Here is a 26,788-nt window from a genome sequence, read left to right as displayed (position 1 = left end):
AATAGCAAAACCTTCGGGTTGTTTCATGTACAACTCTTCATCCAGGTCACCATGAAGAAAAGCGATCTTCACATCTATCTGAGCCAACTCTAAACCCAAGGATGCAATGAGAGCAAATAAAACACGGAGCGTAGTCATCTTTTCCACTGGTAAAAAAACCTCCTAGAAGTCTATGCCTTCATTTTGTGTATGGCCCTTAGCAACTAGACATACGTTGTTCTTGGGCTTTTCATCAATGCATTTCAATTTGTAAATCCATTTATTAGGGATAGCTTTCCTATCCTTGGGCAAAGGTACAAGCTCCCAAGTGTTATTTGCATACAATAACTTTATCTCTTCATGCATAGCAACTCCCATTGTCTCTTGTTTTCACACGACCATGCCTCTCTAAATGTCAGAGGCTCACTCTCATCAGTCATAAAAATGCAATCCAAAGATGGCTGAAACCTCTGTGGCTGCCTTTTGACATGTGCAGACCTTCTTACCCAATCATTTGTATTATCGGGCAATGGGCCTACATCCTTAGGTACGTGCACATCATCATCAGGTTGCTGATATTCATCATTCTCATGTTGCTGTAACCTGTTTTTAGCATGTTCTTCTTGCTGTCCTATTCCATTTTGTGCACTTATTTGCTGCCTATTATCTTCTGGCTGTAGCACAATTGGTTGCTGCTAATTTTTAGTATCAAAATGGACACAATCTTCAGCTAGGGGCTGAAGATTTTGGCTGTAGCACAATGGGTTGCTGCTCATTTTGAGCATAAAAGGGATAGAATCTTCAGCTAAGGGTTGTTGCATGGTGAGCTGTTCATGCTGAAATTTGATATTCTTTTTGTCAAGGTCTCCTCCTTGTGTAGCATGCTTCAGCAACTTTCCCATTAAATACTACATCTCGGCTGCATAATATCATCTTGTGTCCTAAGGAAGCCAAACTCTATAACCCATCTCTCCCTCATCTCCATATCCCATGGAGATGCCCTTGATGGATGTCATGTCTAGTTTGGCCCTTTGATATACAGGTACATGCACAAAGGCACCACAACCAAAGACATGCAAATGGTCTTATGAAGCAAGTTTGCTAGACCAAACCTCTTCAGGAATGCCATTTTCTAATGCATGATTTGGGGAGTGATTACATATATGAACTGCAGTTTTAAGAGCCTCTCCCCAAAATTGCTAGGGGGGATTAGTTGTTGACAACATGCATCAGACACTCTCACAAAGTGTGTGATTATATCTTTCAGCCGCGCCATTCAATGTAGGATTATGAGGGGCTATCAGCTGCCTTTTAATGCCATGCATCTCACAAAACTTTTTGAACTCATCAGAAACATACTCACCCCCTTTATCCGTTCTTATAGCTTTTAACTTAAGTCCTTTCTATGTAGTAACAAAAGTATCCAACACTTCCTTTTTGCTCTTTAACACATATACCTATGAGTTTCTAATGAAATCATAAATGAAAGTGACAAAGTACCTTGCATCCTCATATGAAATAACAAGCATAGTGCACACATCAAAGTGTGTTAAATCAAGAGTATTGGACTTCTTAACGACATCGGAGTAATAAGGAGACTTCACATGTTTTCCATATATGCAATCATTACAAAATTTGAGACCAAATTCTTTTACATCAAATCTCCCTAAAGAGGAGAGAATCTGAAGGCCCTTTTGCTCATATGGCCAAGTCTTTTATGCCAAAGATCAATCTGTGAAGGAATTTTAGCGACAGCCAAGAACTTGCCAGTAAACGCTTTACAATGCAAATAATATAAAGTTTCCTTTTTACTGCCTTTAACAATCAGCATAGATCTCTTGTGGACCTTCCAAGATCCACCACCAAATGTAGTAAAATAGCCTCTTGCATCAAGCTACCCAACTGATAGTAGACTTTCCTTTATGCTAGGTACATATCTGACATCTTGTAAAATCAGCTCTTGGTTGTTTTCAAGAACCAGATGAATGTTACCTACATCCTCTATCTCACATGCATAGTTGTTGCCCAAGTAAACCTTGCCTAGGCAAGTTGTGGTGTATTCAAAAAATGACTCCAAGGAGGAAGTAACATGAGAAGAGGCACCACTGTCCACTATCCATGATTGGGACAGCCCATCATGAGCTGAAAGTAAGGTATCAATTACTTCCTTTTTAGTGATGTGCATATCACCTGTTGTTGCCATAATGTCTACATTGCATGAGGCTGCAACAAGTATCTCCAATGTCAAAGAGCTCTTCAATGACCACACTAGATGCAACATTTGTCTTTGCAACTTCTTTTGAGGGAGAGCTGGTATCATCTTTCTTGTCATCCTTCTTTTTCTTTCCCTCCTGTTTCTTTCTTTCCTACTCTTTCTTGTAATACCGGCACTCGGGCTTTTTATACCTTTTACATCCACACTGATAGCAAGTAACATCTTGCTGTTTGCCCTTGCTTTCACTTCTACTTTTGCCTTTATTTGTTGCATTAACCCTCTTCTTTGATGTACCTCTAAGATGATAAGGTGAACCACTGCTTTCTCCACTGGACTTTGTTCTGATCTCCTAATTGAGAATAGAGCCCGTAACACCATCAAAGGTTAAAGCACTATTGTTGCTAAGTGAAACAACCAAAGCCTCCTAGCTCTCAGGTAAAGTCATTAACAAGAAAATAGCTTTCACGCGCAATGGGAGTGTGAGTCAGAAGTGGAGCAGTAGTGTTAAGAGTGAGAGAGAGTGAATGTCAAGATGAGTGTACCAGATTGCATCGGTATACAAAGGATAAATAATGTATTTATATGTTAGGGTACAAATAAGGGTGTGTTCACACCCGTATAACTTTACATTGATACGAGGGGACTTTACTTTACACCCAACACCTCTGTGATAATTGAGTGATGCCAGGTGATGGAGGAGGAGCCAGGCTGCAAAAACGCAGGTCCCAGCAGTCTTTGTGATAAATGATTGATGAAATCATTGATGCTCGGTGATGTAGAATATTCCTAGAGGCTAGGATGTTGACGCCAAGCTAGAGATGATGACACCAGGCAAGGAGAAGATCTCCACACTTAAAAACGCAGGTGAAGGTGGAGCGTGATGGAAAAGGGTGTTGGTGCTAAGCAAATGATGGTGACACTAGGTGGAAGATGCTCCAAATGCAAGGCTTGATGTTGGAACAAGGCGCCTAAAGCAGAAGAGGAAGGGTGAAGGCAGCCACGAGCCATGAATGGCAATGTCCTCCAGAAGGGGTGTGAGGTCAGTGGAAGGGGCTAGTGAGAGATGGGAAGGGTGTCTGACGACGGAGTGGTAGGAGTGGTGAATGAATGAGGGGATTGCCTATTTATAGGCATAAGCTGTCCAGGGTGGTGCCCCAATGTTTGGGCGGCCATTGAAAAAGTGGCTAAAATGTGGACACTCGCCCTTTTTGGAGCAGTCAATGCGAAACCCTAAAGGGAATGTGTGAACTCAAGTGGTTTCTCAACAACTAGTTACAGGTAGTCGAACCAGCTTTGTTGGGAGGGACACAGCTGTTCCCAATCAGCCATGACTTGCACACAAGCAGGAGGAAATTCAGTGTAAAAAGCTCTGACACCATGTTAAAAACTCGGAGACTGCAGCACACAAGAACAGAGTAAATGAACAACAAATGATATTAGACCAGCTAAAGTGAAGAGTTTGGTATAAGTAAACACCAAGCGCTTTCAAGGTAAGCACCAAAGCACACTCAAGGAAACCATTGAGTGCCAAGACTCTGGAAACAACTCCTAAAAGGCTAGGATGTCTCAATGTCTGCAGAGACTCTGGATCAGGTTAGTTGTGGAAATGACTTGGCAACAGCATTACAATCTAATGCTCCAGTTTGTAAGAGCTAATTGGTTGTAGGAAAGCTATATGTGAACTATATGCTACATGATCAGTTCTTTAAACTGTTTTACTGAGTGTACAACTTCTCGTGCACTATTGCTAGTGCTGGAATATTCAGAATGCTGGTAAGCCTTTCGAAGGGTATGATGGTCTTTCTTACTTTTCTGGCACCTGTGCTTCCTTGGGTCTGCATTCACATGCTACATTGTTGGTGCAATAGCATTGATGAATTCGCTGCTACACCTTGATCATCATGTCTTTGATCGATCTCCACTTCTGACTATAACAATTTGCCACAGCACTGTTGTTCTTCAAAGGCAATAAAGTGATTTCACACAACACCTTCCATTTCAAGAGATTTTTGTGATGAATGGAAACTGATGGTTTTCTGTCTTGTGTTTTTCAGGGCATACAAACTGGGTGCTCTGCATTTGTTGGTCTCCAGATGGGAAACAACTTGCAAGTGGGGACAAGGATGGGCATATATATATTTGGGATCCTCAAGATGGGAAGGCCAGTGGAAATGCCCTGAATGTAAGTTGTGATTTGTAATATACTTCAGTCAAGCTCACCTTTAAATGAATGTATATTAACACAAATGCCAGTAACACAGAGAGAGAGAGAGAGAGAGAGAGAGAGAGAGAGAGAGAGAGAGAGAGAGAGAGAGATGTATATTTTACGAAAAAAAGAGAGAGAGTTGTATAGTATTTGGGTCAAGTTGAACATAAATAAGAATGTGTGATAACATAACAGAAAAGATAATAGGGGGAGAAAATGATGGACTCAACTATTAAATGATCAGCAAATGTTTGAATTTTCAAGTTTCCATGGTGCAAAGGTTTCAGGCATCTGTGTCCAACAATATAATTCTGGAGCAGATCACAGTATGGTAACATGAAACAAGGAACCTGCAGAGTGAATTACAGGCATTATGGTGGTATGACATTAGCAACAGACAGTGATATATGGTATGGCCAAACAAGTAGCAAGTAGAGGAACCTGCAGAGTGAATTACAGGCATTATGGTGAATTACAGGCATTATGGTGATATATGGTATGGCCAAACAAGTAACAAGTAGAGGAACCTGCAGAGTGAATTACAAGCATTATGGTGGTATGATATTAGCAACAGACAGTGATATATGGTATGGCCAAACAAGTAACAAGTAGAGATTGTCTTGGAAAGCCTGAGATTTTATCCTTTAGAGAAAAAAGCTTTTCTCAGGCAAACACAGGTGAACTTGAATGGTGCATTGAAGTGTTGTAGGGGACTATCTTCAGGATGATCAGAGACCCAAGCTGCTCTAGTTTAGTTGCTACATATCAGAATGGATGCTTGATACTCAGGTGTGACAGATACTCTTTCTAGAGTCCATGGAAGCATACAGAGACTAGCAATTCTCAAGACTGTGCCAAGGGGTCTAACTTCGGATTATACTTGTTAGCCCTTGGAGCAAAGATTGTTGAGTAGGTCCTCAAGACAAGCAAACTCCACTAGAGAACCCAAGTTGCCTTCTTTGGATTCCATGGCACAACCTGATTAGTAGCCACACGCAAGGATGTGTGTGTCAATGATCCTCAGGTCCATGGAGTTGATTATGGAGAGCTCTTTAGGTTTTTTGTTATGGTTTTGCAGACCTGAATATCTGGCTGTGTATTATACAAGTACAATAAACAGCCAACAGCATGCTAATAAAGAGAAGCATCAAAAGCTTCTACTGCATCCTCAAGTATAAACCTGCGGCTTGTCTCAATGGGAGTGGGGATAGGCTTGCAGTCTTGCATCTGAAAACACTCAAGAACCTACCCAATGTATTTAGACTGCTGCAAAATAATGCCTTCCTCAACTGCACTAAATTTTATGCCAAGTTAGTAGTGCAAGTACCTAAGATCTTTCACATCAAAAGCATGTGGCAATTCAGCTTTTAAGGCTGAAATATTTGTCTCATGAGCAGGGTTGTCCACGTCCAAGGGATGGGACAACTCGTCCGATCCATCCTATCTTGGTTGGAGCCATCTGACAGTTTTGGCGTCTCATTGCGTGTGCTGCCCCATATGCCAATGGTCACCTTTTTTCTGCACTTTTCTTGCTTCCTTTTCTTTCATTTCTTTCTTCTCTCTCTCTTCTCTTTTCTTTTTCTCTTCTCTTTTTTTTTCTCTCTCACACAAATAGAATATTAAAGTTTGAACTAACAAGTTTAAAAACTCTCTCTCCTTTTCTCACCCTCTCTCACATATACACAATGGCACAATGCAACCATCCTCTCCCATGGGCTACCATTCAAAATTTAAATTTCAAATTTTAAAATCTCTCTCTCACATAGCAACAGATCATGCTATTTTGACATTCATGCTCTCTTGTATACATATGAAACATGAAACACCATGCCTCCCTAGACATCCCAAATACTACTTTACAGAAGACACCTCACACATCTACAGTGGTTCTCTGCAGACCAGTTTACACGATTTGGATTTGAGTAGATCATTGGAAGAGTGTACAAGGGATTTAGCAGAGGCCATACATGGATCAGCCATGTATGCATTCCCACACACCTCGCCCTGAGGTAGACCCACACGATCTATTGCTCCCCAAAATAGTTGGTATGATGATGAGTGTAGAGTCACCTGAGCTCACTTACAGAGAGAAGTGGAGCTAGGCACTCAGACACATCGCCAAGCAAAGGCGTTCTTTAAACGCCTTGCGCGAAAGAAGAAACGAGACTACTTAGTGAAAGCAGAAGCAAAGATATATCAGCTATTTTTGGGGCGGGATAGCAAGAGCGCATGGAAGATGTTTCATGAAAGACAACCCCCCATACAGATTACATCACTAAATGCTTGGCTTGACTATGGGAGACAAGTGTATGACTTGCCATGACAGCCACCTATGCAGCCCCCACAAGCTTGTAGGCCAACATAGTGGTATTTTTTCACATGGAAAATGGTGAGAGATGCAATTTATAGATTACAAAATGGGAGGGCACAGGATGAGGATGGACTAGTAGCATAACATTTCTCACATGCTTGTGACATATTAGCACCCATATTAGCACATATGTTCAATAGAGTAGTATGTGAAGGTTTCCCTATGAGTTGGTCAAACAATACTATAATCCCGCTATTTAAAAGTGGTGATCCCCTGATTCCTAGCAACTATAGGACTATCATGATTGGTTATGCTTTGGCCAAGATATACGGATCTATATTGGAGCATGAACTCAGTGAATGGGCTGAAATGCAAGGCAAGAGAGCACAAGGACAGATAGGTTTCAGAAGAGGATATACCATGCTGGACCACATTCTTACACTTAGAGCCATTATTGAGGAGGGTTGAGCCCGAGACAAGATGATCTATTGTTGCTTTGTAGACTTTTGCAAAGCTTTTCATACAGTGCCTCGTACACGAATCATGTAGAGATCGCAGGACATTGGAGCACCAGAGGGTATAAAACGGGGTGTCTATGCATTATATGAGGCAGTTACAGGTCATGTACGAGCACCTGGGGGGCTATCAGAGAGGATTGATAGTACCATAGGAGTGAAACAAGGATGCCCACTTTCACCCACATTATTTGTTCTATACATAGATGAAGTGTCTGATTACATAGACCAAGGAGGAGGAGTTAGAGCCAGTCTGGCAGGGGTGCTGATACCGATATTATTGTATGCAGATGATATTGTTCTCATTTCAGACTCACCGGAGGGATTGTAGTGCCATCTAGACACTTTGCACATCTTCTGTAGAGACAAAGACCTCATAGTGAACCTTGGGGAGACCAAAACCATGGTTTTCAATACTTAGCAGCATGGGTGACTAGATCTATGTACCAGTTCACATTTGGGGGAGACATATTGGAGTATGTGAGGGAATATGTCTATTTGGGAGTCACCTTCTCTAGCCCACGTTTTTCGTTGAGGGGAGCATCAGAGGCACGTTTAGCACGTGGATACGTAGCACTAGGGGCACTCGAGAGTCAATGTGCTCACATATAGTTCCAGGAGCCCCGCACCAAACTCTGGTTGTTTGACACCCTAGTCACACCTACATTACTATATGGAGGAGAGGTATGGAGTTGCAGCTTGTACCACAGGCATCTTAGCCCACTCACTGATCAGATTGGAGTAGAGAGGGATTATTATGATGGTTGGGATAGCATGGAAAGGCCATTGATCATGATGATAGCACACATGATTAGGAGTAAGCCCTCCACCCATATCCCATTGTCAGAGCAGAGCTAGGGGGAACACCTACAGTTACAGAGGCACTCTTCAGGGCAGTGACCTTTTGGCACAGACTATGGGAACTTCCACGCCATAGATACTCTAGATTGACACTAACATCATCTAGACAACTAGCAGTAGGGGGCGAGAAGAATTGTTGGTTTTCACAGATGGCTATTTGGATGAGCCTACATGGTTTGGATATTGACCGTCTTCCACCTTTGGATTATAGCCTTGACTGCCCTACACTTTCTCTCAGTCGATCAGAGTTGAACCAGGTGATCAGAGCTGATATCTTGAGGATTGAGACAACAAGGACATGGATCCATCTACCACTCCCTCTAGGATGGAGGATGGAGTTCTACAGGAGTCATTTATTGTGTCTCTCTAATGATGGTTTCACTATTCGGCCAGCATATATGGACACCCATCTCTCCCATAGCGTATGGGTTGCTATTAGACAGATTCACACCTCCTCACATAGGCTTTAGATGGAGATAGGGAGATGGAAAAATACCTTAGCAGAGAATAGGGCTTGCCAGCTTTGTGGTCGAGAGCTTGAAACGGAGGAGCACTACATATGCAGATGCACAGTATACTATGACATACGAGGACGGTACCATTGCCTCTTCCGTGATGGATTTGGACCTCTTCATCACCTCATGGAGTACGAGGACTAGAGATACCTAGGTCTTTTCCTCTTGGAGCTCGAGAGGCATTGAACCGCACTACTACAAGACAGGAGGCCAGCTCATCTAGAAGGACACACACACAGAGCAGTGACAGACTTCTTCTACAGAGCCGACCCTACTAACACTACCAGCCTAGTAGAGACAAAGCCACCCCGCCAGACACCTTACAGGCCACACCATGGAGTCACATTGGATAGAGCCATTTCCCTTCGTCGAGCACGACGACCCCATCTACTAGGACCATGTCTGAGAAGGCTACACCAGAGTCGGATAAGAGCCATTATCACGAGACACCGAAGACTCACCACCAGGCATATTATTGAAGCACATAGGAACCGCATCATAGTTGAGATCATGTGCAGATCTTGAGATTAACTACAGCCCATAGTCTCCACCACACTTTTTGTACATGGCTCTATGAGATCTGGTTCTCCTTTCCTTTCCTTTCCTTTCCTTTTCTATCGATGGAACAACACTACACATGGTTCAACCCTAGTATAGTCCCACCGTATAGTTATTTTCAGTATTGTTTCATAGGCCACCCACTTCTTTGTAATGTTATCTTTACCTTACTCATGAGATGACATTAGACATGGATGTACTTTGGATTTTGTCTCATAGGCCACATTGGCCTTATGTAGACGTTAATATATCTTTCTTTCTTTCTTTCTTTCTTTTCTCTCTTTCTCTCTTCTTTCTCTTGCTCTTCCCTCCCAACCCTAAATCCCATAGGACTTTCCCTTTCTATAAAAATCTCTCCCTCTCCTTCATCTCATTCATCCTTTCAAGTTTTCCATCCCTCCCCCTTCCTCCTTTCAAGCTCTCCATCCCTCCTACTCTCTCAAGCTTTCTCCTCCCTTAACTTCTCAACTCTTCCAAGTTTCTCCTCCATTAAGCTCTAGCCTCTCTACTCCCTCAAGCTCTCTACTTCTTCAACCTCTACATCCTTTCCACTTCCTTTTTCAATCATCTCACCCTCCACCCGTGACCCTCTCTCCATACATTATCAATGGTACTCTCCCTTCATGAGTAACCACAATGGATGGAGTGACCACAAAGAAGGGGGGATCATCAACATCCTTGTCTCTTGCTTGCTTGCCACATAGTGTTTATAAGCGGTGGATACTTGGACAAGGGAAAGGAGAATCACGGGCTCCTTTATGTATCAACAGATACGGCAAGCCATCATTAAGGTAATGCTTCTAAATCCATTATTTTGCAATCTCTCTTTTATTTTAACCTCCCAAATTTATTCTATCTTCATTGTGTGTAATCTTATAGGTTGGTCCACAAAATGTGGTGTAAGTTGTCACAGACAAGGCCTCAAATTGTGCATCTATGGGATGGAAACTCGAGGTCCGAGTTCTTGTGGTCTATCGCTCCAAAAAACAATCATATCTAATAAATCAAAGGAGTGGCTTGAAGGGAAGTCCACATCAAGCCAAGTGGAAGTAAAATCCATTCAACGGCTTTGCTTAAAGGAGGAATTTTGGATGGACATGAAAGGCATTGTCATTATTGTCACTTCCATCTACAAGGTGCTTTGCATGACGGACATGCAGAAGACTACTATTGATCTCCTTTATTATCTTATGGTGGATGCGATAGAGGTGATACAATCATCCAACATCTTGGATGGGTAGGCCTTTTTTTCATGGTATTCTTTTTATTTTCTTAAAAAAAAATGATTCATACATCTTTTTAGTTTTAGAATTTATTTTTCACATTTTCTCATCCTCTTTTTTATCACCTCTAAATCTACTTCTAAATCTTTATCCTCTTACACCCATGTAGTGACATCTTGGATGCCACCCCTAAAACAGATGATATTTTCTTCTTGACAAAGAAGAATGGAAGTGGATGAAGTGACCTATCCATGGATTCATAACACTCTTGCATCTTGCCTTTAAAAAACCCTCTCTCTTCATAGATGCCAATGTCTTTGCCGACCGTGGTGCTTTTCTTCCAAAGGCTTTGGCAGAAGAGCACTATGGTGCCTTTCTTCAAGAGCTCATAAATTATAGTGATCAAAGGGGCATTGCTTTTACATCCTGTTGAGCTAAATTATGCATTACTTGCTAATTAGTCTCTTAAACAGTTCCAAAACACACTAAAAAATGCTCTTTTAGAGTAAAACCCTAAAATGGGAAGCGGTTCGAGAGAGTTCAGTGGAAACCCTAAAATGGGGAGTGGTTCGAGAGAGTTCAGTGGAAACCTTAATTTTTGGGGCGCCCTTGCACATCTATAAATAGACAGGTTGCCCCCATTTAGCCTTATTCCGTCTGTGTAGGTTTCTCACTCAACGTGCAGATTTCAGCCATCACCCTCCTCCCACGTGGCTGTCCAGCCCTCGAGACTGCTGCCACTCCATCCGTGTTTGCTTCTGTTGTTGGCGCCTTCACCCATGTTGACGTTAGCTGCTGGCGACATCATCATTTGCTGCAATGTGATCATCCAGTCATCGCCAGCCACATCAGACACTGTTTTAGCCTGCTGTTTACAACACCTGTGCACAGTTTCCAACCTCTGATCGACGATACACTGTTGCATTTTGGTGACCAGCTTGCTGCCATTCACTATTCAGCAGTCCTACACTCCGACTGGTGGTCACAAACTTGGGATCCGTCTCCGGTGGACGTCACACTCCAACATTGCTCTACTCTTAAGCACACTGTACACTCTTACATTCATTTATAGCATTCATTCACTTCAGAGTTGTGTTCTCTCTCTCCCTTCTTCTGTTTGTGTTTGAGTTTCTGTGTTTGAGTTTTGAGTTTTGCATTTAGGGTTTGAGTTTTGCCCTCTGTGTTTGTGTGTGTCTCTTTGTGTTTCAGTCGTGGTCGTACACTCTTGTGTGTCCTCAGTGCAAACCCTAGCAATTTTCTTCACATGGTATCAGAGCCGGTGCTCTTGTAAAGAGTATCTTGCGGATATTGTGGAGAGATAGTCTTTGTGCGAGGCTCACAATATGACTCGTAACCGAATCACAATGTCTCAGACACCTTCTTCTCTAGTTTCTATGATGTCTTATCAGACTTCTCCATCATTGGAGGCCCTAAGACGGCATTATGGACTCGCTGAGGAGGTTGATACTCCACCTTTACCAGATTTCACTAACATGACAGAGGAGGACTTTGAGGAGTACTATCGTAAGAAGTACAGTGATGTTTACACCCCTCCTACCAGTTATGCTACCACATTCGGACCGGTTGGTGAGGCTGGCCACCTCTCTGATCATGGAGGACATACGGCATCAGAACATCTAGCGATCCATCTTCATTACTCAGCCAGGTCCAATGTCAGGTTTGCACAATTCTTTTGTGTTGCATAAATTAAAACCCTTGCTTGTTTTTTCTTTTGAGGTACAGGATCTGGATGGCTTTGCATATGTGAACTTCAATAGTGAGGGCTTATGAAGCAGATAGAATTCAGGTACATCTCTAGCTTCTGTTTCATTTGAGCATATCACACACACTTCTCACTTCTCTCCCATCCCACCCTCTTCTATATCACACCTTGATTACCTCTCATCATCTTTAAAAAACCTTGGATTACACTCCACATCTGCATCACACACCCTAGGGGTTGGATCTTCCATCTATGCCCAAGCACCTTTTCCTTCTCCACCCCATTCTCTACCTCTTTGCACCATGATACTTCATTAGGAGGAATGCCACCCTTTAACACAGTGGCTCTCACCTTTCAGCAAAGGAGAATAATAACTCTTGGGTCGACTGTGATGGGCATCCCCCTCCCTATCCCCAGCTTCATATCTTCCATGACCACTCATACGCAGGGGTTTTCATCCTTAGCTTATGGTGCGTGTTTACACTCTCCTTGGGTTACACCTACGTAGGGATTCTCATCTTCTGATTCCCGTGTTTCCATCTCTTCTCCTTGGGTTCCTCATGTGGCTACCATGCCCATGCCTAGTTAGCACATCCCTACCTATGGATCCACCTTGCACACTACCCGCATGCCTGGTGGGCACTCTGGGGCCCATTTTCAAGTGTACTCCACTCCCCCGTCCTACCCCCACTACACTTTTTCACACTATCCATCTCCGAGCACTAACACTCCTGTTGCAACGGCCAAGAATGCCTTCACGGATAAGACACGTTTTATGCCACAGCCAATGTTGAGCTGATGTAGGGATTGCTTCCTGAGTTTCACTCTTAGTTGCAGCACTTTCCGCTCGCGTCAGAGCGTTGGAGTCACCTTCTCGACCGCTATGCGGCTCGTGATCGTACTCGGTGCATCAATCTTGACTTTGAGCTTCAAGAGTTGTCTATTAAGGAATGGGATGATCTGAAAGTCAAGCTGGCTGAATATAGGCGGTTACTTGCCGAGTTCGCCACTACTGGCTCTCCAAAGGTAGATGATGATCAGGTTACATTCTTCTTGAATAAGTTGCCCGAAAAGTACTTCAATTTCATTCAACACATCATCTCCCAACTTGATTGCTAACCTTCTACGAGTTTGAGTGCCACCTTAATGCATAAGTAGACAATTTGACTCAGAAATTGCAAAATTGGTGCACATTTGCTCGTGAAATTTTGGGGTTTTTTCACATGCCAGTCAACATTTTTTTTAAAAAATTTGATTTAAAAAAAAGTTTCCTTTCCTTACCAGTCGTTCACGCGTACAAGCACAGAATACAAATTTGTGCACATCCGCTCTTGGAAAATTGGGGTTTTTCTCGGATTTGGGGACCTTAATGCATAAGTGGACAATCTGACTTAGAAAGTGCAAAAATCGGTGCACATTTGCCTGTGAAATTTTGGGGTTTTTTCACATTTCAGTGAAATTTGTGCGCACCAGACCCGAGAAATTTAGGGCTTTTGTAGAATTTCATCAATTTGTGCAAGAATTGCTTGGTATATGTGCTTGGGTACTTGAATTGATGCAATCTGAATGGATTATCCTCTAAAAATTTGGGGCTTTTGATCCAAATTGCTGAAAATCAGACTAACAAGACGTTAAAATGCCTTCGCTCTGACAATGGTAGGGAATATGTGTCCAAAGCCTTTCAAGACTTTTGTGACAGCAAAGGGATTAAAAGGGAGCTTACTACTCCTCATAATCCGTCCCAAAATGGTATTGTAGAGTTTATGAATAGGACCATTCAAGACAAGGTCTGTACAATGCTGTCACTTGCTGCTTTACCTCATGGTTGTTGGGCAGAGGCTGTTATGATATCCGTACATTTGATTAATTGGTCACCAAATAGGTCTTTGGGGTCAGGCAAGACACCTTAGTATGCACACTTGAAAGTGTTTGGTTGCGAGGTATTTGTACACATCTGCAAGGAAGAACGCAGCAAACTTGAGCCAAAGTCCTGTAAATGTATTTTCCTAGGATATGGTGATGAACGTGAGATGGGGTATAGATTATGGGATCCCGAGAAAAGAAAAGTTGTATGCAGCAATGATGTCATCTTCGGGGAAGATCACATGCACAAACAGCCCGAAAGAACAGAGGAGGTCAGAAGGGTTGTATTGTAGGAAGATGTACCAATAGGACAACAAAGAATGCCCGTTAGACAGCAGCAAATACCTGCTGTAAATGTCCCTAAAAATATAGGGAATGAAGCTGAAAATCATCAGCAGGATCTTGCCCATGATGTCCCACAAATTCAGCAACAACATGTGCACATGGAACAACCTGAACCAGCTATATAGCATGTTGAACCTGCAGAATAGCAAGCTGTTAATGCAGATTTGCAGGCTGAACAGCTAGCAAATTTTGACCACTGGGTCCGTAGGTTGACCAGAGTGCAAAAACAACCAAATAGATTTGTTCCTAGAGTAAACTATGTGGCTGATTATGTCATGTTGACAGATTGTGGTGAGCGGTCATGCTTCCAAGAATCAATTTGGACAGGCAGAATAGTAAGAAATGACAAAAAGCAATGCTATTAGAAATGGAATCTCTCATGAAGAATGACACTTGGGATTTGGTACATTTACCAAAAGGACAAAAAGTGTTACCCTGCAAACGGGTTTACAAAATGAAAGTCACCTCTAGTTCTTTGCCCAAATACAAGGCACGCTTGGTTGCTAAAGGATACAAGCAAGAACATGGAATTGATTTTGATGAAATGTTTTCTCTTGTAGTCAAAATGACTACTTTGCGAACCATCTTAGGCTTAGTTGCATCTGAGGATATGGAACTCATACACATGGATATAAAAACCGCCTTCTTACATAATGATTTGCATGAGGAAATCTATATGTAGCAGCTTGACGGTTTTGTTGCAAAGGGAAAGGAGCACATGGTATGTAAACTCAACAAAAGTTTGTATGGGCTGAAGCACGAGAATGGTATCACAAATTTGATACATTTATGCAATCTCAGGGATTTTGTCATTCTCAAGTTGATCACTGCTTATATACCAAGAAGGCAGCAGATGACAACCTTATTCTCTTGGTTTTGTATGTGGATGACATGCTAATTGCAGACAAGGATTTTCATGCCTTGGACTCCTTGAAGCAGAGTCTACACAATAGCATTGATATGAAAGATCTTGGTGATGTAAAGCACATTCTTGGCATGCGTATATTTGGAGATAGATCAAAGGGTCTGCTTTATCTATCACATCAGGAGTATATTACGAAAGTTCTGCAGTGTTTCAATATGGAGGGGGAGAAAGCTATTAGTGTACCATTGCCTCCATATGTGAAACTTAGTACAGATGAGAGTCCTACATCAGATGATGGAAAGGCTGAAATGGCCAAGATACCCTATGCTTCAGCTGTTGATAGCTTGCATTTGTGGTGGGAGTGATTAGCAGATACATGACATATCCTGGCAAAAAGCATTGGGAAGTAGTGAAGGGTATCATGAGATACCTTAAGGGCACAAAGGATTTGTGTATCTGCTTTGGTAAGTAGAAGTCATCTGTTGTCAGTTTCACGGATGCAGGCTATGCTGGCCATCCTGACTGCAAGAAGTCCACTTCAGGATATGTGTTCATGTTCACAGGAGGAGCAATCTCTTGGATATCTAGGCTGCAAAAGTGTATTGCATTGTCTACTATAGAGGCAGAATATGTGGCTGCTACAGAGGCATGCAAAGAGGCTTTATGGCTTTTACGTCTGGTGAGAGAGCTTGGGATTATAGAGGCTTCTATCCTCCACTGCGACAGTCAAAGTGCTATCATGCTAGCACGGAATCTTGTCTTTTATGCAAAGACAAAACACATACACATGAAGTATCACTTTATCAGGGATGTACTTGACAACAAAGGTATTGAGCTTGTCAAGATACGTATAGATAATAACCCTACAAACCTTCTTACGAAGGGTCTTCCAGCCAAGCGGTTTGCTCATTGCCGCCAGATGATGAGGGTTGGATAGTATATGTGTCTTTCAGTTTTGTATATGCATAGACTTAGTTCATTCTTTCCTCTCTCTTTAGGCACGTTGTTGTTGGGAATAAAGGCTCACCGTGCCTTTTACCGTATTTGGGTGTGAACGTACCCTTAACTTGTTATACTTTATATATATATTCTAAACCTAAAAGTGGTACACTAGTTTTTTGTACCAAACAACTAGTGTCGTGCTCACTCTCTTACTTTACTGCTCTCAACTCTTTGCATCTTCACTCTCAGCTCAGAGAATCTGCACAATAGCTTCAAATTGGTTGACAAGTATCTTTGAAGTAGACATTATGACAGCTTGGAATCACTTGAATTCCAAAGACTGCAAGAACTTGGATCAGTATAATAAGAAGTTTTGGGATGCATTGCTGTTAGTTACTTCTTATCGCACAGTACCCCTCCATGAGCAAGTGGAGAAGTATATTTGTAGTTTGCCAAAGGCTACCTGGGATTTTTGCATTAAGTCCATTTGTTCCAGCATGTCTTAGCTTATAGAAACTGCTATTACAGCCGACACATTGCTGTGTGGAAAGGATGTAGGATTCCACGATGATGATGCCAAGTCACATGTCAAAGAGACAAAGGTTGAGAAAAAGGGCAAAGATGAAAATCAGGGAAGGTCTGAAAATAGGGCTAGAAAGAGAAACAAATCGTAGAGAACGAGTGGGAAAAGTGATGCACTCGTAAGGAGCTGATGGCTGTAAATAAATGTTATATTTGTGAACAAGAAGGGCATATGGCACATAGCTGTCCTAATAAAAGTAGCAAGCTGAAAAGGATGATAATAAGGGAAAGAAAGGCAAAACCATTGTTGGTTTAGTGCTTAATGTAGTGGCAGATTAACCTAATCAAGATAGTACTGAACTTTACAAGACATGGGGCAAAATCAGAGATCAGTATGCATTGATTTTTCTTGATCCCAGGGCACGGTTAAATTTCATCTCTCTTGATATGGCAGCCCGTTTAGGCATCAAAGAGGATGAGAAGTATGGCCCATGGGTGAGATTAGTATGGCATGCAAGGACATGTAGAGCTGGTCACTCCTATCATTGGAAAGCTTCGTTTGCACATTCAAAGTTATGTGGACAGTGAAGAGTTATTTATTGCTCCATTGGAAGGATGTGATGTCTTGGTTGGTATGCCTTGGTGTCATCGTATGCATGCAGTGATTGATACTCGTGATAAGATTGTGACCCTTTTCCATAGAGGCAAAGTTCATACTTTGGATGTAAAATTGAAAGGTGAATATGTCCTTGTTGTATTTGCTTCTGTTGCTTCCAAAGTAATGAAAAATCATCTTTCACCTTACTTAGTTTTCACTAACGATAAAAGTGATAATGGAAATGTTGGGAATGTGACTACTTTGGATAAAGATCGCATCTCATTTTTGCAAATGTATGTTGATTGCTTTTCTCAGTCACTTCTAGGACACTTGCCACCTGAAAAGCCTGAGTTGGTGGTAGAGGGTGGTAAGAAAGTACCCCCCTATTTTGCACACAAAAGATAAGATCTTTGAGGCTGATTGGTATGTGGAAAGACAGGATGCAGCTTATCAGAAGGTTAAGTATGTACTTCAAAGATCACAGGATGAGCAAAAGAGAGTAGCTGATCGTCATAGGCGTGCTTTGCACTTTGCAGAGGGCGATTATGTATTGCTGTGATTTGAAAAGGCACCGCTGAAAAAGACGAAGGGCAAACCACATGATTAAGTAAATGTTGCACATGTGAGGTGCAACTAGAGTTAGAGTAAATTTAGGAGCCCAAGACCCGAGAAAATCACGGGATGTCAAAGGCAAAATTTGCTATAAGTTATGTTGCAGAGGTACTTGCTGGTATCTGGTGTTAATTGTTAGCCTAGGTCATTCATTTAGCCATAAGTGTCAGTTGGTGACACTAGAGATGTGGCATTTAATGATACCTAACACCGACCTAATGGTCAAAGATGACATAGAGAGACTCGGGAGTAGAAGATGCCTAGCCAATTTATTTATTGACTAGTCAGATTATTTTTCAAGGCGTCAAAATAATTATTAGATTAATTTTCAATAATTAAAAACTGAAAATTAATATTTAATGATGGATAATGTTGGAAAAACCATTTGGGAAGGGTGCCACTTGGTAAACTTGCCCATACAGGCTGGTAAAAGGCTGAAGAAGAGGAAAAACGAGATCATTCTTGGAGTAGCAAATGTGGGAGAGCTGTGAGCAACCATGGCCAGTCTATTTTCAGCCATTGCAGCCAGCCTGAGTGAGTTTTGAGGAGGCGATTGGAGATCCGGATCCTCCACAGTTGGGCAATTGCATGGAGGTACAAGGTGATAACTAATGTGGATGTCTCAGCTGTAGGCTACAACATTTAATGCTGTTGTGGCAGGGCACCAACCGCATTTAATTGATTTTCAGTCATTCTTCGCGACAAAACTCTGAATTTTCTCTCTCTACAGCTTTCTCTCCCATCTCCTAGCCATTTCACAACCTTGCTCCAAAGATCTCAGCATTTGGACCCTTGGAGGCTGAGAAATTGCAAAATTATCTGTTGTAAACCCTAATTTACCGCAGAAATTAGGGCTTAGCAACAGCCTTGGGAAGCGTGTTAGAAATTGGAAGCTCCAAGACTTGGATTTTTCAATGCTGAAGGTAAATTTCAGCTAAATTCAAGTGGAGGACTAGCCAGCCATTGAATTTGGGGCATTTTCTTTGTCTATGAAGTGGGTGAAGGCCAATTAAGTGCTCAAATCAAGGGTCAAAATAGATTGAAGACTTGTTGGTCACTTTGGAGAGCAAGGGGAGTTTGGATTGCGAAGGTGATCGGGAGAATCCCATTGTAAATCAACTTCTTCTTCAAAAAAGATAAAGACATACCGAAAGGGGCGCCAATTTTGGGGCCAATCGAGTGTGCATTGTCCAAGATTACTAGGTAAATTTGTATTTTCAGATTTGCATTTATTGTTTGCTGCTGTAATTAAGTTGTAATCAGGGATTTACCACCCATTTATGGAAGGAAGGTTGGTTTTAGCTGCCCCCTTCTGTATGTTGTCACTTGCATCAGAAGGACCTTGGGCTGCTGTCACTTGCTGCTGCAGGGCTCCAAATTGCTGTCACTTTTTGTAGGATTGGTTGATGGTGGCTGCAAATCACATTAGCAACATCTCCTTGCTCTCTAAGAGCCTTCTTCTCTCTCACAATGGTTAGAATAGACTCCACGAGCCCCTAAAAACGTTTTTTTCATTTGCATGGGCAAGTTTTGCCAAGTGATAGCCTTTTAATTTCATTTTTCAACATTATTCAGCTTATTAAATTAGTTTTCAGAATATTATTAATTTTACTAGCCAAGAATTAAATTGGCTAGGCCAGTTTGTCTTTCAAGTATCCTTGAATAGTTATTAGCCTTTAGACTAGCATTAAATAATTAATTAATGCCTATTCTCTAATATCACCACCGACATTAGTGGCATACGAAACATTATTTGCACATACAATCAATCCCCTCTTTTATACATTTATATACGGTACAAAGAAGTCACGAAAGGATATTATGTGTTTAGAAGCGCATAGTCAAAATACCATGTGTTACAATTTTTAGCAGTTGAAAGACCATGCTCATGTAAAGAAGGATCTTACAAACAATGCACAACAAAGGCATAAGATTGACCAATATCCAAGCTTGCCAAATGTGCGGTTGCATTGTTTACATTTGCTAAATTTTTAGCAACACTCATGCTCGATTGTTTCTTCTTGTCGCTTGCCATTCTCTTTTTGCATTCTTCGATAATATGCCCTTTTTTCCTACAATAATTGCACCTCTTTTTCTTAGCACTATCATCCTTGGTGCTTGATGAGTCCGTAGAGGAAGCTATTTTGTCTTTTCCTTTGAGGTTTGAGGGCTACTATGACTTCCCTTTGTTGCGATGGCTAGGTATAAATTCTTGATTATCTATACTTATATTAGAGTGATTTAGCGTTGATTGCTATTCTTGCAACAATAGTGATATCAATGCATCAAATGTGTAAGCATTAGCATCTCTCTTTGCTAGTAAATAGAGTGTAGTGGCAAAACTTTGATAAGCATCAAGTAGATAAGGCAAGACGTAGATAGAAGAGATGCATCAGGAATGATTTCATCCATATTAGCAAGCTACTTCGTAATTCCTTGACACATGTGATATACGTATCCATAGAATCGTCCTCTATCATATGCTCCATCTCAAGTTCCTTACTCAAAAAGGACACGAGTCTCATTGCGTACCCAATTATCCCAAGCATTCTTGGCCGTTGTGTTATGCAAAAAGGCTCACGAGTCTCATTGCATACCCAATACAACGAAGCAAGCTTATCCCAAGCATCCTTGACCATCGTGCATGACCGAATATGCGGGATAACCTATCTCTTGCATGATAGTGCAATCAAAGCATAAGCTTGGGTATCACGTCATCCCATTTCAACTGATTTGCTGCGGGAGGTGCAAGAGGAGCTGGAGCTGAAGACCCACTGGTGATTGTTGATGAGCTACAAGAACTTGTGGCATTTTGTGTAGTAGGGCTTGTAGGCCTAGCTTCTAAATGTTCATGTTGTTTGTGCTCGTCTTTAGGCTTTTTGGACAGCACCTCAGTCAGCTATAGTAGCTCCATTGATTACTTTTGGTCACTCAAGCAAGCATTGGGCATTGTTTGGCCCCCTCCCTGACATCGGTAATCACCGTTGAGCATTGGTTTTGAGCTCATATGCTTGAGACATTCACTATTTGAACAGGGCAGCATGATTTGAATCGTTACTCTTACTTAGTCGGTTGTACATTTGACAGTTCTCTTTTATTCCTCCTGAGAGCTACTACATGCATGATATCTATGCTTACTAGATGTATGGTTTATTGACACATTGAGGTGTGACAGATCTTGGTATTGATTGTATGCATCTTCATTGCTAGTTGCTTTTGTATATCCTGTTTGTTGCCAGATATATCTAGTAGTGGAAGCTTGGCTTTTCTTTCTCGATTGCTCACCGTTGGTCTTGGATTCATTGCTGGATTCATTATAGCAATACTGTAATTGCAGGTTCATGCACTATTTATGAGAGTAGATGCTTTGATTTGACAATTTATTATTGGTAGTTTATGGACAGCCCTACGTCTTGGTATTTTCTTGCGTTTAGACTTTGTCTTGGATGTGATTTGGTGCTGATTTATAGTTGTTTGCAGCAACCCATTTTCTTGTACTGTGCTTTCATTCATTGCCATGATGGTTGGTGGATCAAATGATAGTGCTATCTTTAACATTGACAAATTGGATTGCCATTGAGACATGAGGGTGTCAAGCTCGAACGCTTTGATGTGCGGCAGATTGAGCTGAATTGGATGAGTTATGTAAATCTACAATCATTTGTCACTCTCTAAGTACCATGCACAGTTGACGAGCGTGGCAGTCGACGTGACGGGAGTCACACAGCCGGATTAGGCGCCATTAGACCTGATGGGTCAATGGACCCGTGATTCCGTGGGTTTTCTTTTTTTCTTTGTAAAAACCAATATTTTTCTTCAAAATCCTTTTTTGAAACTCCTTCCTCTAAACAAAGGTCACGCGCTGAAGGCACAAAACTTAGATTTGTGCAAATCTACTCTTGGAAATTCGGGGCTTTTTCCAGATTTTGTGCCAAACACATGTGTCAGTGACTCCTGATCTATAAATTGCAAACATTGAGTGCACGGGTCTTAAAATTTTTGGGGATTTACAAATGCAAGTGAAATTTTTTGCTTGTTTGAGCCAATTTCTTGGAAATTGTGCACTCTTGGACCTCAAAATTTGGGGCTTTTGCAGAAATTGTGAAATTTCTGCAACATTAGCCCGTAGTTAATGCTCATGAAGATGTATTGATGCAATTGGAGCAGATTCACTGCAGAAAATTTGGGGCTTTTCACATTGGTGATGTATTTTGAGTCAATTTGAGACTGGACAACGAAATTTGCAGCGGATTCACTACTGAGTGGGAGTCTTTTTGAGTTTTGGATGCTTCAAATGTTGAAAAAGGGTAGCTTCTCTTAGTACATGTATTGCTGAATACTCACTATGCAGTGAAACAGTGGTAAATACATCATTTGGGAATTTTGGTGATGTATTATTGAAGTGGGAGTTGTATTTAATGCAAATCAGTTTTGATTCATGCATATACTGTAATCAATACTTGAGACTTAAATTGTAGCTAAACATCTGCTTCTTGGACACCTTGGAAGTACAAGAGTGTGTACTTGCTGTTACAATTCAGCAACATTGCTATTGGCTGAAAGCATTCAGCCCTTTATTGTAGTTGTGTATTGTTGAAGATGACTGGTAGTGCATCTACATCTGACACAAAGAATCTCTTTGAGATTCGTAAATTCAATGGCATTGGTTTTGATCTTTGGAAAGATCGTATACAGGTTATACTCTTTCTAAGAGATTGTGATGATGCTTTAGCAGAACATAAGCCTGTTGCTTTGTCAGATGAGAATTGGGATAAAATGAATAAAAAGGCCATTACTTACATTAAAATGGCTGTCACAGATGATATCTTGGTTGATATAAAGAGGCTTTATACTGCCTATGTAGTTTGGGAGAAACTCATGGCTACTTATGAGAATACAACTCCTGTCAATCAATTACATCTTATGCGGAAGTTGGTAAACTTGAAGCTTGATGAGTCCAAGCCTGTCTCAGAGCATTTGAATGCTTTCACTGGTATTTTGAGTCAGTTATAGGATCAGGTTTGCCAGCTTTTGATCCTAAATTGAGGGCTATCTTCTTGTTCATGAGCTTGCCTGATTCATGAGAAGCATTGGTTGTGCCGTTGAGCAATAATCCCAACTTGACATTTGATGGTGTGTGTGGTTCTATTCTCAATGAAAAGATTAGACGCAAGGCAAGTGGGGAAAACAGTGGATCAACCTACAATGTAAGAGGAAGAACTGAAAAAATTAATAATGCTATAAATAAAAACAAAAATCGCAGCAAAAGCAAGGAAAAACAGTAAGATGTAACTTGTTATGAATGTGGTCACAAAGGGCATAAAAAGCCCAATTGCAAGTACTTTAAAAAGAAACAAGAACGCAAGAAGCAGGCTAATGCAAAAGGCAAAAAGAATGACAAGGATAGCAGCTCTACCCCTAAAGAGACAGAAAAAGTAAATGTGGTATCTAGTGTTGTTATTGAGGAAATAGAAGATGATAAAGATGCCAAGACGTGATAGATACTTTATTGTCAGCTCATGATGGTTTGCCACAATTGTGGATTGTTGATAGCAGTGCTTCTTTTCATGTAACTCCATCTCTAGAGTGTTTTTCTACTTATGCAGAAGGTAAACTTGGAAAAGTCTACCTTAGCAACAATCATGCATGTGATATTGAAGGAATGGGCACCATACACCTAGCTCTAGAAAATGGTCAGGAATTGATTCTTTATGATGTTAGGTATACTTTCTGTTGGGCAGCTAGACAACAAAGGTTACTTCACTACTTTTGGTGGTGGTATGTGGAAAATATAGAAAAGGATCTATGCTAGTCACTAGAGTTGGTAAAAAGGGGACTCTGTATTATCTCTATTGCAAGGCACTTCCTGGAAAGTTTGTTGCAGTTGCTGAAGTACAGCCACACATAGAGTTATGGCATAAGCGTCTTCGACACATGAGCCAAAAGGGTTTGCATGCACTTTCTTCACTTGGAAGAGTTGATGTGAGAAACTCAAATCTTGACTTTGGTGATGATTGTGTTCTTGGTAAACATGTGAAGAGTCCATACTCTCATGGAGCCTCTAGGAAGGCATGTATCTTGGATTTAGTCCATTCTGATGTTTGCACTATGCCAATAAAAACTCATAGTGGTTTTTGCTATTTTGTGTCTTTTATTGATGACCATTCTAGGAAGCTATGGGTCTACTTGCTTAAGCAGAAAAGTGAGGCATTGGATACTTTTAAAAGGTTTTATGCATTGGTTAATACTCAAAAGGATTTAAAGTTCAAATGCATAAGAACATATAATGGGGGAGAGTATGTATCTAAAGAATTTAATAAGTTTTGTGATGTCAATGGGATTAAAAGAGAGCTTACAGCTCCTTACAATCCATCATCTAATGGTGTGGTTGAGCGAATGAATTGCACATTATATGAGAAGATTCGGTGCATGTTATCCATAGCTAATCTCTCACAATCGTTTTGAAGAGAGGTACTTAAAACCGTGGTGCATATTTGCAACTGATCTCCACATCGTGCACTTGAAAGTGGCATCCTTGAAGACGTTTGGTCTAGCAAACTTGCTTCATATGACCACTTAAGGATCTTTGGCTACAAATGCTATGTACATGTATCTATTGATAGCAAAACCAAACTTGACATGAAATCTCATAGAGGCATCTTCATGGGTTATGGAGATGAAGGTGACATGGGCTATAGAGTTTGGGTTCCAAGCATGAAAAAGGTGCTACGCAGCCGGGATGTGGTATTTAATGAGTCAAAGTTGCTGAAAAATGTCCAATCTAATGAGTCAGACAAAAAGAAAGTTAAATTTCGGCATGATCAGTTACTTGAGCAGTCATCAGCCATTGAAGATTCAGCTCATTTTGATGTTGATTATGACAATTAGCGTTTCATTATTGAGCCAAATGAAAATGGGCAGCAAGGGGATGCTGAATATCAGCTTGAGTACCAAAATCAATATGCTGAAAATGAATTACAGCAGCCTGAAATTGTATTAGGACAACCTGAACATGCAGTTCAACAGCCAAATAATGAGGTCATTGACATTCCCTTGGATGTGGATCCGTTACTTGATAACACAAATCATTGGGTAAGAAGGTCTACATGTGTCAAAAGACCTATACAAAGATTCGATCTTTCTTTGGATTGCATTTTGCTCATAGATGAAGGTGAGCCTCTTACGTATAAAGAGGCCTTAGCATGTGAATTAAAGAAAAAGTGGGAGCTAGTTATGCAGGAAGAAATGAAGTCATTGTATTAGAATGATACTGGGGATTTGGTTACATTGCCCAAGGATAGGAAAGCCATTCCTAACAAATGGGTCTATAAAATCAAACGTGTGGATGGCAAACCCAAATACAAAGCCAAACTTGTGGCTAAGGGCTATACACAAAAGGAGGGCATTGATTTTCAAGAAGTGTTTTCTCATGTTGTCAAAATGATCACTCTTCGAGTGTTATTTGCTATTGTAGCATCTATGGATCTTGAACTTGATCAGATGGATATTAGAACTATATTTCTGTATGGTGATCTGGAAGAAGAGCTGTACATAAAACAACCTGAAGGCTTTGTTATACATGGAAAGGAGCATTTGGTATGTAAGCTTAAGAGAAGCTTGTATGGTTTGAAATAGGCTCCTAGACAATGGTATAAAAAGTTTGATGCCTTCATGCTCTCACATGGATTTAAAAGGAGAAGTGCAGATCACTGCTTATATATTAAGAAGGTTGATGATGGAAGCCTTATTATACTTGTGCTTTATGGGGATGAAATGCTTATTGTTGGTAAGTATAAAAGCCAGATTAATGTATTGAAAAGATAGCTGAATTCGGCCTTTTCCATGAAGGATTTGGGTGCAGTTGAACATATTTTGGGCATGCGTGTAACACGAGATAGAGAGCAACAACTCTTATTTCTCTCACAAGAAAAGTACATCAGCAAAGTACTTGATCGTTTTTCTATGGCTGATGCTAAGCCTCTTGGTGTACCTTTTCCACCTTATCTTAAGCTTAGCAAAGCAGATTGCCCAAAAGATGATAAGGCAGCCAATACTATGAAGGGTGTTCCTTATGCTTCAGCTTGTGGTTCACTCATATATGCTATGGTTGCCACTAGACCCGACAATTGCTTATGCTGTGGGAGAGTTGTAAGCAGGTTCATGTCAAATCCTGGCAAAGCACATTGGGAAGGAGTGAAATGTATCTTACGGTATCTTAAGGGCACACTAGGAAAATGGCCAATCAGCCAGCATAATACTGGTGCCAAAATTCAGGCCAGCCAACATAGAACACCTCTGGCATTAAATCTGAAATGCCCACACACAAACTTTGACACCCTTTTGAGATGTACTTTGCTAATAGAAAAATGTCAAGTTTTTGACGAAAATGGTCAAGCTTTTCTTTCTCCCATTGCATGCAAAAATCCCATGCTGATTTTTAATGATTTAAATAATTATGGGTTAACCCTAAGTTTCAGTTGGCTGAATTGAAAGGCTGCCCCAAACTTCAAATTTAAGTGGCCTTGCTCAAACAAACTTTAATAGGAAGGTCAAAAACCACTCTTTTGGCCCTAAATTGAAAGTTTCACATTTAGCTTTAGTTTACTAATTTCCAAGGTCTTGATCATGTCCAACATTGTTATGCCTCCAGCCTGGGTAAGTTCACATGCTTGTTATAGTATTTGTGGAGGATCTTGCAGCATGGCATGCCTTTGTATTTATACAAAATGTCTAGAATTCAAGCGGTTGAACTATGCATTCCACAACTATTGACAATAACATTGACATATCATGCTAGTGAAAACAATAGCATGGATATATTGAGTGTCTTTTCTATAATGTGGATAACAAGCCCAACAAGGCAAACATCAAAACCACTTGTCATAGTGTCAAGTACAGAAGCACGTCTTTCTTTATGCTCGGAACAAATAATACA

At 41.0% G+C, this 26,788-nt stretch overlaps 1 protein-coding gene across 2 annotated transcripts in view; it reads left to right on the top strand.

Moving 5' to 3' along the window:
- The window catches only part of LOC148019812 (WD-40 repeat family protein / notchless protein), a 69,416-nt gene that overhangs the window by 23,755 nt on the left and 18,873 nt on the right, over positions 1–26,788 (top strand). For both annotated transcript variants that reach the window (XM_087699989.1, XM_087699990.1), the window contains exon 5: positions 4,249–4,376. In XM_087699989.1, the coding sequence (XP_087556115.1) occupies positions 4,249–4,376 (128 nt within the window). The remainder of the gene's footprint in view (positions 1–4,248; positions 4,377–26,788) is intronic.

This window comes from Lygodium microphyllum, chromosome 19 (genome assembly GCF_053477565.2).
Source record: "Lygodium microphyllum isolate KBCC chromosome 19, Lygodium_microphyllum_v1.1.10, whole genome shotgun sequence".
Taxonomy (NCBI): Eukaryota; Viridiplantae; Streptophyta; class Polypodiopsida; order Schizaeales; family Lygodiaceae; genus Lygodium; species Lygodium microphyllum.
This window is presented reverse-complemented; position numbering and strand designations above follow the sequence as displayed.